Below are 17,555 nucleotides of genomic sequence, written 5' to 3' on the forward strand. Positions count from 1 at the left end.
AATGCAACACATTCTCTGGGTACTCTCCAAAGCCTCCCAGCATCTGAGACCTCCTGAGGCAGCTGTAACTTCCACGTATTCAGCCTGCAAAAGATTTCTTCTATCCAGCATGAATTACACCCTTGGGTCTGGCTCCCTAGTTTTAAACTGTGCTTTGATGCTGTCCAAGCAGGCACTGCTCCCTCCAGCGCTCCCTTGCGCCAACTGAAGGATGCACAACACGCAATCCGTGTTACAAAAACACCGCTCTGGTCAGCTGTAGCACAATGCTAAAAATATTTCAAACACTGATTAAAAAAAAAAAAGGCAATTGTACACTCACAGCTAGAGAAGCCTTGATTTTATATCTCATAGGATCTAAAGGTCCAGGTGCTAGGACATGGTGTAGACACAGGCAGCCTTCTCTAGGGATAATGAGCACTAGTCCTGACAGCATTAGCCAGCCTTATCACTTCACCAGAGGACCAAAAAAAGCATTACTAAGAGGTAATGCATCCAGCAGTGTAAGCATAACCTGACAACATATTACTCTTGTTTTGCATTTTTGAGTTCTTACTTACATTCCCTGCTGTAGTCAGATGTCATTTATTCAGAAATTAAAAATAAAGTTTGGTGCTCTGCAACTTGTGAAAAGTAGAAATAAAAAATAATAACCACATATCCTAAGCATTTATAATAAGCTCTGGAAGCTCAAAAGAATTCAGCACTATGGTAACATTATATTCTGCCCATTTCCCACAGTAACTGTGACTAACTGACTTAGGTAAAAGGACATACACAGGCCATGGGATAGGGGAAAGCACAGCATCCTACAGACAGGCCTACACGATGCAGCACGGGTTCCGATGGCCTTACTCTCTGCTCCAGCAGAATTCCTGACATCTCTTTATACTGTTTTTACTACAATGCTAAACCCTGGCAAACTGTTAGACCAGCTTCAAGAAATGCCTTAGGTCTGAGAACCAGAGGGAATAGTAAAAGGTATCTCTGCTCACACAACTTCAGTACAAACTGCAGCACTAAAGCCATTCAATTCTGGCCCTCTGGCAGGGTAACTCATCTTTTATGACAGCCACCAACATTTCAGTAGAAGTGTGTATTACATCAGACACAACAGTCACAATTTCATTGAATCTGTGAGTCAGTGCAAAGCAGTGCTTAAAGAAAAATTCTACTGCAAATCAGAGCAGTAAAGAGCAGGTTCAAGGTAGCAACCTTCTGAGGAGGTCAGTGTGAGTCTACAAACACTAAAACTAAAAGCTAGCATAGCCTGAGCTGATTCCATGCGATAGCAGCTGGGCTGTATGTGCCACACTTGTGCTACCACTTTGTGTACAAAGGTAGTGTATGAAGGTTATAGAAGGCAGTTTGAGAAATTAGGGCGAGTGGTAGGAGTAGCTGAACTATAGCTGCTTATAAGGGGGGCTGAGATCTGTAGCACTTAGATGCCAAGTATGTACAAATGTTATGGCAGTAATAACACAGCCATAATGCCTGAACAAAACAGATGATGCCAGGAATCACCAAACAGCTGAAGTTAGAAAGGATTTCCAGAGGTCACCTTGTCCAACCTCCCTTGCTCAAGCAAGGTCAAGGGATTCACAGTACACGTGTAAGCTGCAAACTGAATAATCCAATCACATATGGTAAATTAACTAAGAAAATCCTAGTTGGACAGAACTCTTGTTTCTTTAAATGCCATCATGTTTTCTCCAAAGCAAGCACACATATGCATGCAAATGCATTCTGTATTTATGTATACAACAGTAATATTTACCTCATCCCCATGTCATTTTTGGCCGCTAGTCTAAAGGTGTACCCCATTGCTGGTGATAGTTTAGTAATCCTATACTGCTTCTGTTGGCCATAATAACACTGGCAAAACTCTCCATTTCCTTTTCCCTAAAAAGAAATAAATTAATCACATTATTCACCCTATTAAATATGTGTCCATCAATTAAAGCAACACACATACATGAAGTAAACTCATTTTTTGTAGTGTAGATGACTAAAAAATCCCTCACACAGTGTGACTTTATATAAAACTTTTGCATATGTATGAAATTAGAGGCTTTTAAAATTGTGTTCCATTTCCCAGCTCCAAGGGGCTGGAAGGAGAAAGCAGTACAATACAGCTCAGCAATCTCCCTTTTGGGAAAGCTTCTGGGTAGGAGCTGCAGATGTTCATGGGGACAGAGCTGACCCAGCCCTTTTCTACCAATGAAAGGCTGTTATAGTAAAGTGATCATTTATTGTCTACTCTTGAGAGAAGTATTGGCTAGAAAACCACCATAAAAGTGGCAGAATCATGTAACTAAGAAACATCTGACATTTTACATATCCTAAGAAGAAAATTGGGCAGTAACCAGGATTTCACGCTTGCTGCAGGACTTATTTCTCATGTGCCTACATAAGCCATCATTGTGACATAACTGATGTGCACAGTCACATACAGCTACTTTGGAAAGCCACCAAAAGAAAATTAGAATAAATTGCTTACTTCATCCCATTCTAAAAGGTAACTGTGGATTTTAGAACCATTATCACAAGATGCCTGCAACAAGAAAAAACAGAAACTTGAGCTGTAATTGGATACAATATCACTTTAGGAAAGACCCGTGTGTGTATCAGTTCATGACACCACCAGTGGGGGGCAAAATGATGTTTCCTTCATATGACTGTTTCACTTGCCAAAGACGGTCCTTGTTCTGTTTCCATCCAGAGCATGCTTTTTTTTTTTTCTTTCTTTTTCTTCATTTAGACTTTGATAAAGTATTCTGGCAGCAGTGTAAAATACACAGAATTTTTCTAAGCAGCTAGACTGTAGGTCTGTTCAATTCTCAGTCTTTCCAAGACACTCCATTTGGTTTGCACAAATAAGTCTATTTTTAGTAATAGAGGGAGAAATTGGTTCTTCAGTAAAGGAGGGGACCAGAACACAAACCAGTGTCTCTTGTTCAAACTCATTAACTTTAATTACAAAGGCTCCTGGCTTTTCTGGGAAGTTTTTTCTTTTTAATGAAGTCTGCATTTAATCTGATATACATACCTAAGACCCAGAACAGTGGTTGAAAGTAGTTATGACTGGCAAAAAAATTCTGTTTCAACAAACTGGCATTTTATTCACAAATCTGAAACTGATGAAGAGTTGTAAGTGCCTGCTTTAAAGGACTTCAGCAGTTCTTACCTTCCACTGCAAAGTAAGAGAATTTTTGGTCCGATTAGTTATCCTGGGCAGATTTGGAGCATCAGGTTCACAACTCATTGTGGTAAAACTCTCTGCTTCTGAAGGACTCCCCTTTACACAGTTGCATTCCACTTGGACTCTAAGTGTGAAAAAGAGTCAGAAATGTTTTACTGCAAAATCTGTGTATAAAATTTCCAAAGAAAACTGAGTATTCAGAATTACGTCACTGCCTTCTATCTCCTTACGTAATAGATTTCTTTTATATACATATGTAATTTAACTGGTGTAAACATCTTGGTTGACAGAAGTAATGTAAAAGAAGACTCCTTTACTTTGGATCTTCACAATTATATTTGAAATATGCTCACTGTTTGCTGTACTTTGATAAGGAAATGATGGTAACATCTTGCAGGCTTGTTATCTGCTGTTTGAACTGATAATACAGATAATTATTCTGCAAATGCTTTTGTGAGATAGGCACAATGAAGCTGTTAAGGTACTTTCAGACTATCTTTTGCATTCAGTAGAGCTTACTGAGTTGTTTCACTCTGTTCTTTCCTTTAGGAAGGCTCTGCACAAGCTCTTCTTGTATTTCTGAAGAATGAATTGTTGCCTCTGCCTCAAAGAGGAATGGTTTGCTTTGCTCACAGCCCTTCTCCAAAATGAAGTAAAAGATTATTTCCTAGTCTCCTCCCACCCTCCTCCTTTTCCTAGCAGATGCATAGCTATGCCTTGTTTCTTCCTTGGGTGAATCCACACATTACTTTCTTCTAATTCATTTGTTTCTTTGAAATACAAAAACAAAAAACCAAACCAACCAACAAACAAAAAACCCCTTTCCTCTGATCACTGTAACGTGTGAGACCTGTGTCACCTGCTTATGAAGCACAAACAGCAAGTCATGGGAAATGTGACACTGCAGAATACATGAGCATGGAGACCAAAACATCTAACAGTGACTAACGTTGCACACAAAGTTATTTGTCTTTAAAAACAGTGGCAGATACCAAATTTGTCCATAATCTTCATAGTTCAATCTTTCTCATCTTCCTTTTTAGTAATGTTCAGACTGGCAGAATTCTAATTACTACTTCAGGAAGAACTTAGATGGCTAAGTCATCTAATCACGTGAATCCTCTAACGACCAGAAACAAATAAAATCAAATCTGGAATCTGAACACAACCAGGTAGAAAAGGCCATTCACAGGGAAAAAATGTCCTGGACTATGACCTCTAAGCTCCACACATTTTCAACTTAAATGTAATTGGATAAAGTGCTTAAACATTAATAGAAATAATAACAAAATCACAGAGAAACACTTGCATATGAAAGAGTCTAGTCAATTTACCACTCATCCTTCTCCTGAACACAGTGGCACACCATGAACGAGAAGGGTGGGATTAACAGAAAGCCTTGTTTGGCTTTCAGTTTGGTAATGGACAAAACCCTGGAAAAGGCACTAGAAGGTGCACAGTCCCTCATACTGAGGACCCAGAACTTAGCACTCCCTTTTGAGCAAATGGGAATCACAAGAGTACTCCATAACTGAAATCCTTCTCCTCTCCATTGCACGTGGAAAGAGGCTCATTTCTGACTCACATCCTTATGCACCCTTTCCTTCCTACCAGCTGCCTCTAAATGGCTTCTGAGCACAAAAGTCTTGGGATTTTCCAGACTGGCCTGCTGGAACAAGGAGAAAGTGGCATGAAGCAGCCAGTAGGAAGAACATTCTCGTGCAAGGCACCTCTAGTACTTGTGAGGAAATGGCATAAAAGAAGCACCATTGGTGCATGGCTCAAAGGAAATACAAAGATCACTGCACTGGCATGAAGTGACGAGCACAGATATTGGCTGACGTAGCAAAAAATGCTTTCCAAAATTGTTTATGTGATGAACTGAACAAAAAAGGCTGACTTAAAAATGGCAGTATTTCAACTACCACTGTGACTCAAAGGAGGGTACCAAGATAAAGACAATTTCTGAAGGTTTTTGCAATCAAATGTACAGATGATGTATAGTGAAACTTTTGAAATGTTCCCACTGAATTTAGTTATCAGAAAAGGCAGATACTCACTTTGCATGGTAATCGGTTGCTGGCCTGAGATCACTTACAGTAACTTTATTTTCTTCTCCACTGAAAAGAAGTATGATTTTGTTAAAGAGATCATTTTAGAATCACATGCATTTATAAAAAGGCACATATCTAACCCATCTACCTAACATTCCTTGAAAGGAACGTATTTGTCAGTAGATTGTTTCTGTTGCTAAGTGTGCTAAAATGAAGACACATTAACCTTGCAATCTTACAGGCTTCCCTTGCTTTGTTTCTGTTTTTTTTTTGTTTTTGTTTTTTGTTTTTTTTGTTTTTGCCTTTTTTGTTTTTAAATAAGAATCACCTTCTTCCTTACTCGGTTGTAGCAGCTGACATGCTGCAGTGTGTGCATGTGTATGTTATTAGAAAAAAAGTACAAAAGAACTGGGACCTGTAGAAACATGGATATTTCTAACTCTTCAGCCTTACAAACATGATTACCTAAAACTGTATATGATTGCATACACCTACTTTTTAGAGCCTAGTAAGCAGAAAAGGCACCTATGAAACATCAATTACTCTGCTTTTACTGAATCAGCCCAGGTTTGAAAAGCTCTTTTCATCTAGTTTCTAAGGCAGGGATATTCAACTTGTGATTCATGAGCTGCTCCTAAGAAATTCATGGAAGATGACTAATATAAACTCACAAAATACAAACATTTGTCATTATTAGATAGCTCTATATCTTTAATGATTAATTTTACTGCTAAATTTCTTCAAATTGCAGGGAAAAAAAAAACAATTAAAAACGACTGTATTACAAATTAAACAGCTTGAGAATTTAGCTTCTTTCAATGCTGCTAGAGTTGTGTTATGCAAGAATCTACTTTATTTCGTAAAGTAACAGTCTCTTGCCAAGCAGAAAGGAGGAATACCCTTATTGGGAGGAGAGACAAGTACAGGAGTAAATAAACACATGCAAAATTTGCATCTGTCACTATTTGTGTACTTTACTACTTGAAAAGCTGAGATTTCTGCTGTAGCTGATGTCAGTACAGCTAAGCAATATTAAAACAAGCTCAACATCTAACGGTCTTCATATTCTAATTATTAATATAGACTTTGGTAATGAAACAGCCATTTCAACTGAAAAAAGACCTTGTTTCAAAAAGAGATGTTGCACCAAGCTGCTAATTACTTAAATCTCCAAACAACAAGCAGATTTGAATGAGATTTTAAGCCACACAACTAAATGCAGCAGCAACAAAATAAAGAAAATGAACACCTACATATATACAGTTTTGTATTTTCCATCTTTCCCGGTATTTGAAATCATCACTTCGTAAGTATAAACCCCTGGTATGTTACTCTTGTCAGTGTCTTCTCCGACATCAATGGATGGAGGTGACCACATAAGCAGTGCTGTTCTTGCCTGAATGTCTGACACCTGGAGAAATATAATTTTTGAGACTTCTGCCACTTAAATGCTATTGTGTATAAAGAGAAGAAAACTATGCATCATTAGCAAATCAGAGTATTTATACTGATGTATGAGCTACTGATTAGTTTTTACAGACAAAATGTAGATGTGGTACGGAGGGACATAGTGGGCATGGTGGGAACGGGCTAACGGTTGGACCACATGATCTTAGAGGTCTTTTCCAACCTTAATCTTTCTGTGATTCTGTGAAATCAAGCTGGAAACGAGAAAACTTGTTACCCTAGGGCTGATTGCAAAGTAACGAATGCCACCTAGTGGGCTACAGAGGTTCGGCACAGGAACAGGATGCCCAGGATGCAGTTTGTGTGCTGCACCTGCCTACTATTCCCATTCATTTCAAAAGAACTGGCAACACATCACACGAAATGACTAGTTTCACAGTATCACTGTCATATAATTATATATGTAAGATGATATATTTTGAATAGTTGCTTTTGGAAATCTATTACCAGAGTCTGAGAATCAAAATACCGTTCTCACAACTGGTGCTCTCAACCCAAATGAGTCAACTTCAAGATTGAAACAGAGAAACTGGGTTACTGGCATCAGATAAACTTTATTCCTAATTTCCAGGTAGTATCTCTTTTTCTATCAGTTAAGTCTACTTGCCTTAGCTGCTGGATTTGAACATCAGATCTCCCCTTCCTTTCAGCAATTTTCTTATGCACTTGAAGGCTCCCCTCACTTGTCTGAATCTCTCATCATTTTCACCCTTCTCTTTGATTATTTACTTCTGTTCTATTACCTTCGATGCTTTGCCCAGAATTATAATACTTGATGTAATGCTTTACCAGTGCCAAACTGTCTTATACACTTTATAGATCACATTTCTCTTTGTACACTCTAGTATGTCTTTTACACAGAGTAAGTCAGGTTGGTATGAATGAAAGCTGGCATTATGTCTTATTGGAATATTCAAGCATTACAAGTTTCAGCTGTTCACTAGAGAGGGTTAAGAGAGTGGGACACCAAAGGCAACACTGGTACATCAAAGACAACATTCAACTCACAGAACTTAGACTAGTGAAATTAAACAAGGAGCACAGTGGAAATCTCTTTTACTGCAACAAAAGGCAAGAAAGAATATGTAATCCTGTTCTTAAGTCTCTGGAAGAAAAGTTGTTACCCTGAGTTATTCACCCAAGGCAAATATTTGCTGGTCAACTGAAAACAGACAGAACTTCTGTAAGACATCTAAAACAATAGATGACAACTTTGCACCCAGTAACTATAACACAGTGAAACTATATTATGCACCAAGCTAAAAATCAGTGACCATGTAGGTTGTTCTGGTTGTTTTACTTTGTGTAAACAGGGTATGAGACTGAACAATGCTATGAAGATCTGAAGCTTTGCTGTGGCCAATTTGCCAAAGTTTAAAATGCAACAGCCAGTGTAATTCAGCATGAACAGAAATGCAAAGTAAAAAGTATTTGCAGAATTCAGGAGGAAGTTTTTCACCCAGAGGGTGGTGAGGCACTGGAACAGGTTGCCCAAGGAGGCTGTGGATGCCCCATCCCTGGAGGCATTCAAGGCCAGGCTGGATGTGGCTCTGGGCAGCCTGGTCTGCTGGTTGGTGACCCTGCACATAGCAGGGGGTTGAAACTGGATGAGCATTGTGGTCCTTTTCAACCCAGGCCATTCTATGATTCTACAATAAATTGGGAATTAAGGATATCTTAAAGCATAAAAAGCAGCAGCGTATATATTAAAAAAGAAAGCTTCTATCAATTTTTTTGTACCTACACATATACATATGTGCACATAGGGAAAAAGGACGAAAACACTGTAAATAAGCTACAATTTATTAGAATTTATAAAGGAAGAGATTCAGTGAAATAAAAACAGCTAACAGGATTAAAGACAGAAGATATTTTAAGAAATCTATTAGGAAAGCTCCAAGTCAGGCACTGTTCTATTTCTGCTGGATGTACAAGTTAAAGTTGTGAAAGAAAGCATTCAACAGTTATTTCTACCTTGTTTTTGCAGTGAGGCAGAAATCCATACTCACCCCATATAACACTGTAGCTGGACTAGAAAATGAACAGCTTGCAGCAAAGGCACTGGGTCCAGTTGATGGTGCCCAGTGAAACTGGATGGTCAACTTTAAACCAGGTGGTCACATACTGGTTCCCTTCTGTGATGTACACTCGTGTTAAACCAAGCAGTGGCAAGAAGCCAAACCTAACTACCAAGCAATGCTGAAGAGCACTGGGGAGTGAGCTACTTAAGAAATAAGTGTAAGGGCTATATACCTGAGGATCTGGGAGAAAACTGCTCAAGCTGTGACAGTCATTTACTAACTACTTCATTAAGCAATTATTCGATATTGTCCTTTATACCTGATGATCAGAAATATCCCAATACTTGACTTTTTCACACTAGCCAGAGCTTTAGTATGGGAACTAATCACTTAAGAGTTTCAGAAAATCCCATCACCTCTCAAGGGCAGAACACCAGCATATTTTCAGTTATCTCTGTGATATGTGGAGGGAAAAAGTATTTTTGAAGAACAAAGATTAAAATCAGAAGAATTCACTACTCTTAGGTGCCCAATCTGAGACACTCAGGAGTAAATTTGAAAAACGTTATGTTACTAATTACTTTGTGTACTTATTCAAGCAACTGCAGTTGATTTTGGCTGCAGCTCTGAACATTCTGTGCTTCTTCAAAAGCAGATTGTAATACTTGGACCCTAACATCGAGGAAATTGAGGTGGGCATGTCTTCATTTGAAGTCCAACTTGGACAAGTTAATCTCCTTTTTAAAGATGTGCCATTTGGTTTAAAAAAAAAAAAAAAAAAAGAGCAGTTTTAACATGTGCCAGCTGGATTGCACAAGCTACTTAACTGGTAAGTGAACAGCATCATGTTCTAAAAGAACATTACGTTTTGTAGCTCATGTGTGTACTCCCAAGCACTTTATAATGCTATGTAACCAGAAACCATGAGTGACTATCCCTTCTCATTAAATATCCATTCTTCACTTTGCTTTATTTTTTCAGTTCCCTTGTACTTCCTTTGCCACTTGCTTAGTGAACATGATGGCTGGTGCAGACTGCTCGAATGCTGAGGAGTCAACATAGTCCATAAAAAAACATCCAATGGGAGTCTGGAAGCAGCAAGGCTTATGTGCCTCATAATGCACAGGACGGACAAGAGATGCGTTAAATAAAAACTCACCATGGAGCACACTGAGACATGGGGAAGCCCAACACTCCAGGCCTCTTAAAGGAGGATATGATGCAGTGGACACTGTACTGAGCAGAACCTGCATGAACATCTGATCACCTGACTGCCATCACAGCTGGTACCTGGTATTCCCTGTGCTAGCACTGAAGTTCAACAGGGAAATAGGAGCTTATGATGCATCAAGAAAACCAAGAATCCCCATATACGAGAAAAACATTAATCAAAAACCTACAGAAATATTTCTGATGATAACTACAATCAGAAGGTGTAGAAAAACAATCTCCCTGTTCACTTGTGGGAGACAAGGACAGTATTTCCTTGGAGAAACTGTGGGAGGCTTGCTTCTGATCATGCAAGGCCTGAGTACGGAATACAATCTCCCTTCCTCTCATCTCATCGCATTCCCCTAGGTGCAACATTGGCTAGCCTTCCACTTATGCACAGCCCTAACTGTCCTTGGCCTTCACAAACAGTAAACTGCTGTGATTGCTGCAAATCTGGCTTTTTGCTTGTGTGCTCTTTGGCTCGTAGCAGATTACTGCTGCCTAGGCCTGTGATCTCCTGCTAAAAGGTCTTCTGCAAAGAGAGCACCTGCAGGCACACAGCTGTGCAGTGAATGCAGTGAAATTCAAGAAGGGTCATGGGTGGGGGGGAAACAGTGAAACTAGTCCTGCTTTCCTATAGGGGATGGATGGATGAATATTCTGAGTGGAAGGAAGCAAAAGGAAACGAGACAGAGACGCGCTGGGACACTACTGCTTTTTTTCTATGTCCTCTGCCAGCACTGCTGATGTTACACTTGTTTAATACACTTCTCACTGTCTCACTCTTAACTGCCCTAGCATGCTCAACTGTCACTCCCTATGGCAATGCAGTCACTGCTGACATTCCTGACTTGGATGGCATCCTGTATGCCCTGACCACTGGGCAGAAGACTGTGCATATATGTTTTCTAGAAAACTAGGCCCTTCACTTCAGTCAGGATAGAAAGCATCATCCACATTCTTTGGGAGCTAAGGTCACAGCTCACACCCATGATGTGAGGGCTACTGAGAACACTGTTGCCTTGTGTGCCCAAGGGCTAGCACTATCTTACAGTAAGTTAACCCTGCAGTAAAATTTGCTTCTGATCCATTTTGATGTGGTTGGACTAGGCACGAGCTTTTCTAAGAGACTCTTGTGATCAACAGTCAAAAGGGGTCTAAGGCACCAGTCCCTTTACACAGCCTGTACAGTCCAGATCCCTTAACAAAGCAGATCTATTTGTACTATGAACTGCAGGGTCCATACAGAAAAAAACAGCAAGTTACCATGTTAAAAAAAAAAAAAGCTATTGTAATCAACGGTCCATCATTAACACAAAATCTTCTCTGTTTCACTTTGAAAATAGAATATAATTTTTCTGACACTATTTTGATGCATATCTTCCTAAAATGTAACACTCAAAAGCAAAAGTCTTGCACAAGTGTCCACTGCTTGATGTAACATAGTGATAGCAACTGGCATTTAGTGTCATGTATGAAGATTAAATGCACAGCTGGGCACCGAGATAACAGGCTGCAAAATAAAACCTCTGCTGGTGTATTTCTCAAGTTCCTGCTGTCAGAAAGATGATGAGGTTTAGGAAAGCTGGATTTCATCCCAGGTCCTGGGCAAAACTTAATGCTAGCAGATACAGACCTATGTTCATTCCTCACAGCCATAACCTTTCCTGATTTTTTTTTTGGCAACTTTTTGAAGTTTGTTCCTAACCATTGGTTCTTCATTCCAATCTGTACTCATTCATTTATTCCATACAATTCTTCTTCCCTTTATTTTTCTTTTTAAATTCTGGTGCCCCTGTCTCACAAATCTAAGCTCTTTACAGAGAGAGTGGTGAGCTGCTGGAACAGGCTGCCCAGAGAGGCTGTGGATGCTCCGTTCCTGAAGGTGTCAGATGGGGCTCTGGGCAGCCTGATCTAATGCCACATCTGGAGGTTGATGGCCCTGTGGCAGGGGGGTTGCAACATAATCATCCTTGGGGTCCCTTCCAACCCAAGCTATTCTACGACTCTATGATCTTCATCCTTCTTAGGGAGTTTCAACCTCCTGCTACTGCCCATCATCCCCTCCACTCTCATTCAGACTCCCACAACCCTTCCATTATCAATCTGCTTGTAAAAATAACAAACAGAAAAGCCATCTGTCCTTTCAATAGTTCACGCCCACAATTCTATTCGCTTCTTGACTCAATTTCTGAAGTCAGATTCCTCATCTATTTTAGGATCCCTCAGCCTTGATTGTCCTTTGGATCTGTACTCCTTGCCAAGAGCTGTATCTGCTCTTCACTTTCTTTCTCCATTCACACCTTATTCTTCATAAACTTTCTTTCCAGTCCCATTTTACTCTCCAAAAATTCTTGTTATTGCTCCTCCACCAGTTCTGGTCTCCAAGGACATGCTGTTCAGTGCTCTTGAACTTGACTGTTACAGCTACTATCTTCATCCTGGTAGCAGCCTTCTTACAGAATTTGACACAGGGGCAGCAAAGAAATATTGTCTCAATCTGACGCCTGGACACAGCAGGACTCTGAGCATTTAGGACTGTAGTTATTTATCCCTGCTCAGCTCTTGCAGCACCACAGAACCACAGAATAGTTGGGGTTTCAGGGCCCTCTGGGTCCCTCTGCTCCAGCCCTGTCCCAGCAGGGACACCCAGAGCAGGGTGCCCAGGGCCACGTCCAAGTGGCTCTGGGAGATCCCCAAGGAGGAAACCCCACAGCCTGTGGGCAGCCTGTGCCAGTGCAGAAGGGCTCCTGGTGTTTAGAGAGAACCTCCTGTGCTCCAGTTTGTGCCCATTGCCTCTGGTCCCAGCACTAGGCAAGAGGAACTGTTTAGCCTAGAGAAGAGAAGGCTCAAGGGGGATCTTATCTATGCATATGAATACTTAAGGGATGACTGTAATGAAAAGAATTCCACGTAGTAAGTATTGAGACAATTCTGGCTTCATAAATGTTAACATATTAAAAATAACTTTGGTCATTTACATTTCAATCAGTGAAAGTTAAATGAGTTTTTATTAATGCTGAGAACTGAAGAACTGAATTTGGATGCAGAAAAGGAGGTATCACTGTATAATATTGCAACAGATACACTCCAATTTTATAGAAAGCTGTAACTACTTACCACTGGCTTGGCTATATTAGAAAGAAGTGCTTCAAGTGCTTTTGTTTCTTCATTCTTTTCTTGAAAAACAAAATCAAAGCAAACAAAGTACCCATGAATCATTGTTCAGTGACTTTCTATTGAAACAGCTCTTCAACAACTGCATATGGACTCAAATATGTATAAAACAAAGCCACGTCAACTTGCATTCATCTAGGGCAACATAAAACTAAAAGAGCTCCCATAGTTATTGTTCATTTTAATTCTAAATCTGTTCTACAATTTAAAAGAATACAGAAAAGATGGTTATCTTTTACCAGTGTATAACTTGAAACTATTGCTGTGGAGAATTTAACCTCATGGCTGACATACTTCCTGCAGATTTCTGTTTGGATAGAGACAAGTTACAGTAGTTTAAAATATCTTACTGTTCATCACCTGGAGGACTGCTGGTAATGCTGCTGGCCTCCATCAACTACAGAGTGATAAAACTCAGCTGAACCATCAGCTACACCCCAGTGAAAAGACTTAAGGTGTTCTGCTTCAGCTGAAGGCATATCTGAATTTTGCAGAGCACTGAGTAAGTCTGTAGAAAATGTCTGTATGTGCTTTCTCTTGCAAAGTACAAAAATATGATCATCTCAATAGTATTAAGTGCACATACTACACGTGCTACTTTGGAGGAGCAGACAGACACTTTTAATGCACTTAAAAGCCTCCATTAAACTAAAGAGTTTTTTTTAAAAAAGGAAAACAAATGTTAAAAAATCTTTTAAAAAATCAGGTTTAAACCATTTGCAACTTTATATTTCTAAGATCGCTTATGCTGTTGAAACTGATCACATTTCCAATTTCTGCTTCTTTAGAACAAGTCTAAGTTACAGTACATCATTTTCCAAAAAGCCTTGTTAAATCAGAAACAAAACAACCTGGAAAATGGGCATTTCCATCTTTCAAATCAATGTTTGCAAAAAACTGTTGACAAAATGTTTATAATGTATGTGAGCAGTGTATTTTGCCACCTTTTTGGCAAAGTCTGTTTTAATAATAAATGCACTACGTAAGAAAAATATGAAGTCACAAGGACAAGTGTGAAAACTATTTTTCTACATAAGTCCTCCTATAGTGAGGTGGTAGAGACACACATCATGTGAATTTCATAGAACAACAATTCTTTTTCTATAAAATATTCCTCTTTTAACAAGTTCAGTGTAGATCTGATCACATTTATGGTTCTTCCCACGTTCTCTGCAGTATCAGGCCATCAGTATTCAGTTGCTCCTCAAAGCTAAAGCAACAGTAACTTTAGCAGCAGAACACAGTCATTTATTTACACAGAATTAAGAGGTATAACTAATAAAATCTGCCCAAATCTACACAGAGACTTGCACAGCAGTAGTTTTGCTCTTTTAGGTACATCGTTTCAACAAGAGGAGCAGGCTGCTCACTCTTAACTCCATTCCATGTAAGTCAGTGTAGTTATAGGCTACCACCCAAGACTGTCAAAGCATGGTGTTGAACTTACAAACTATGTGCTCAGCCAGTCACTGGACTAGTATATATAGCAATATATACACATACATACACAAAAAATACTTTAAAAGTATATGCTACATATATATTTTATTAACACTTACCTTCTACTTCTATGTCTGTCTGAGAATTGCTTTTTCCTTTACCCACTGACTTGCTTTTGGTAGAACCTGTGCTTATACCAGCTGTGTCCTGTCCTTTTGTAAGTCCATTAGGTTCACTTGTAGGAGAAGGACATTTCTGAGGAGATGATGGAGGACTATTTAATTTATCCTTCTGAGTTCCATGCCGGTCTTTTAATTTTTTTTGTAACCTTTCATATGTTTTACTAGACCTTTCATCTCTAAAGTTGGCTCTTCCATGTGCAGGCAGGGTATCTAAATGAAAGTTAAACAAGCAAATAAATCACAACACAATGTAATAAAAAATGAATTTAAAAATGCCACGTGAGTTAAGCGTATGTTTGTGTGCAAAATTACATCTATATTCCTACTATAAAACTGAGCTGTCCAGCAAGTAAAATTATGCACAGTAATTGGATCTTAATGACCTGTTAGAGGAAAAAGCATTATCTTTCATTCTCCATTTTTCCACTTAAAAATTAAAATGTTTCTATATTCTTTTGTGAGCTGTAAGGTGCAGAATAAAGTTAACACAGTCCTCCTCCTATAAGTACTTGATTACAAGGTAGGAAACTTGCTCTAATGCTGAATACAAAAAATACAGAAGTTTTAAGTTTGAGAACACAACTAGACCTGTATTGCTTTAATCGTGTTTCTGTAGAAATCAACAGGAAAACCAGAAACCTCTGAAGAACAGGGCAACTGAAGATAGCATGGCTAACATGTAAGTACACTGGATCTGTACAGGCTAAACTGAGGCATTGCTGCAGCCCTACCGAGAGACTAAGTGAGAACATGGCTTTGGAAAAGGTCAGTCCTACATATAATGCTGCACAGAAAAAATAATCAGTATATTTAATTGGTAACTGAACAGACAAGTCAAATAAGTGAAAAGAACTTCTTATGAAATAGTAAGTTTCAGCAAAAAGACTGGCATCTTCATAAATGTTTTTGTACAGCTCCCATTCAAGATACAGTCTTATCTGCATGATAAAGCACATGTATCTACATCACAGATTTCGGAAGCCAGTACAGCACCATTTCCTTTGACAGAAGTTGCAATTCTTTATAAGCTACATACCCAGATCCCCATACATTTGGGACGTGTGATACTGTGGAATGTACTGCGTCGCCATGTCACCGGCCCCGGTCACTGGTGAGTAGATATGACGTGGTGGAGGAGGGATCATGGCTGGGAGAGGAAGGAAGCCAGGCAGTGGAGGATGAGGAGGCCTGTGTATCACTGCGTGACCACCAGGATGAAATTCTGGAGCCTGGGGAACCACCACAACCCTTCGAACACCGTTATCCTCAATAACCTGTACAGTGAGAGACCGTGCACAAAGACAAGAGCTTAGTAACGAGCAAAGAGTGAATAAAGCAATAATCACAGAATCACAGAATGGTCTGGGCTGAAAAGGACCACAATGATCATCTAGTTTCAATCCCCCTGCTATGTGCAGGGTCACCAACCACCAGACCAGGCTGTCCAGAGCCACATCCAGCCTGGAATAACGTCTTACAAACAACTAGATATACTCCTGGCATTAACCTAGCTTGTCCCCAGTGCCCTGTTTCCATCCTCATTCGTGCACAGTGTATGCTACACTGCTCCTAGGGTTTGTTCTACAGTGTAACAAGTAGATGGCTCTCTGCAAGTGATCTGATAGACAGATGGACTTCACACAACATAAGTGGAGAGAAAAAGGCATAACAGTGCCTGGTCTTTGCTACATGCCCAACACAGTCCTCCACTGTTAATGCGGGATACCTCTTGTCAGTATGTAGCAGCCTCAGTCTGCACCAAGCTGTTAAAGCAAAAAATACCTAGCAGGATAGCAGTCAGCCCTCTCATTCCTTTAGAACTCAATGTAGTTTAAAATAAGTTGTTTTTTCTCTGTTAAATTATCTTGCATCCTGACTCTGTGAAAAAAAAAGATGGCAGCCTCTGTTTGCTGCATAAAAATCTCCCTGGCAAACAAGAGATGTGACAGAAGAGCCTTCTGCCCTGAGCCATGCTGCCAGAGGTTCAATCTTATCATGAGGGTAAATGCAGACATGTAAGATGCAGGGAGCTGAGGATTTCTGTGTACAGTACACATAGCATACGTGGGAAGGTGTCTCACACAGGTAAAGACAGATACTGTAGAAGTACTGAAGCAGAAAATGATCATCCCTAGATAAGGGTTAGTAATGGGGTCACCCACTGAAGCACGCCACAGATAGAAAACACTGCCATTGTGACCCTCTCTACAAGTTTGTATTGCTAGTAGTAAATTTACAAATAAATATGACTGTTGGTAATACCCAGAGATGGTCCTGGCATGATTTGTCTCACATGCATTGTGGGGTTAACAGCCTTAGCACCTGGGATCCCAATGAACACACTGTTCTCCAGTTCCTAGTAAGATGCTGCAAAACAATGCCATACGAGGACTGCAAGGGAAGCTTCTGGATGAAATGTTTATCCAGCAAATTAGGATAGTAAGGAAGGAATCTAGAATATCGTGACTACACTCAAAAACAGGGAACAAAGCAACCTTATGCTCTAGGTTTTCACTTAATATTTTCACTTTGGTAGTTGGAGTTGGGTGGAACATGCACATGTACACCAGTGAGTAATCTGGGGCAACAGGAACAGATCAGAAGATCAAAGCACTTGGTGCCAAGCTGCTTTGACATCCACTGTTTGAGCTTAACAGAATTATGCCTGGGTAGCTCTAGTCCCATGCCCTGGTATAAATACTTGAACTGTGCCCATGACAGAAAGCTGCTTGAAGGATCAAACGTTGTTTTTGCCATTTTATCATTAGAGGTTAGTGTGCATCTGGTACGCGTCTGGAAT

At 39.8% G+C, this 17,555-nt stretch overlaps 1 protein-coding gene across 1 annotated transcript in view; it reads right to left on the reverse strand.

Annotated features, from left to right (window-relative positions):
* Positions 1-17,555, reverse strand: part of FNDC3A (fibronectin type III domain containing 3A) — a gene marked incomplete at both ends in the record, with an annotated part of 96,178 nt that overhangs the window by 25,484 nt on the left and 53,139 nt on the right. Inside the window, 8 exons of the mRNA XM_079540688.1 lie at positions 1,778-1,902; positions 2,501-2,554; positions 3,188-3,326; positions 5,263-5,322; positions 6,510-6,667; positions 13,077-13,135; positions 14,693-14,965; positions 15,792-16,029. Coding sequence (XP_079396814.1) covers positions 1,778-1,902; positions 2,501-2,554; positions 3,188-3,326; positions 5,263-5,322; positions 6,510-6,667; positions 13,077-13,135; positions 14,693-14,965; positions 15,792-16,029 — 1,106 coding nt within the window. The remainder of the gene's footprint in view (positions 1-1,777; positions 1,903-2,500; positions 2,555-3,187; positions 3,327-5,262; positions 5,323-6,509; positions 6,668-13,076; positions 13,136-14,692; positions 14,966-15,791; positions 16,030-17,555) is intronic.

Source organism: Tetrao urogallus (assembly GCF_951394365.1).
Source record: "Tetrao urogallus genome assembly, chromosome: 1".
In the NCBI taxonomy this organism is placed as follows: domain Eukaryota; kingdom Metazoa; phylum Chordata; class Aves; order Galliformes; family Phasianidae; genus Tetrao; species Tetrao urogallus.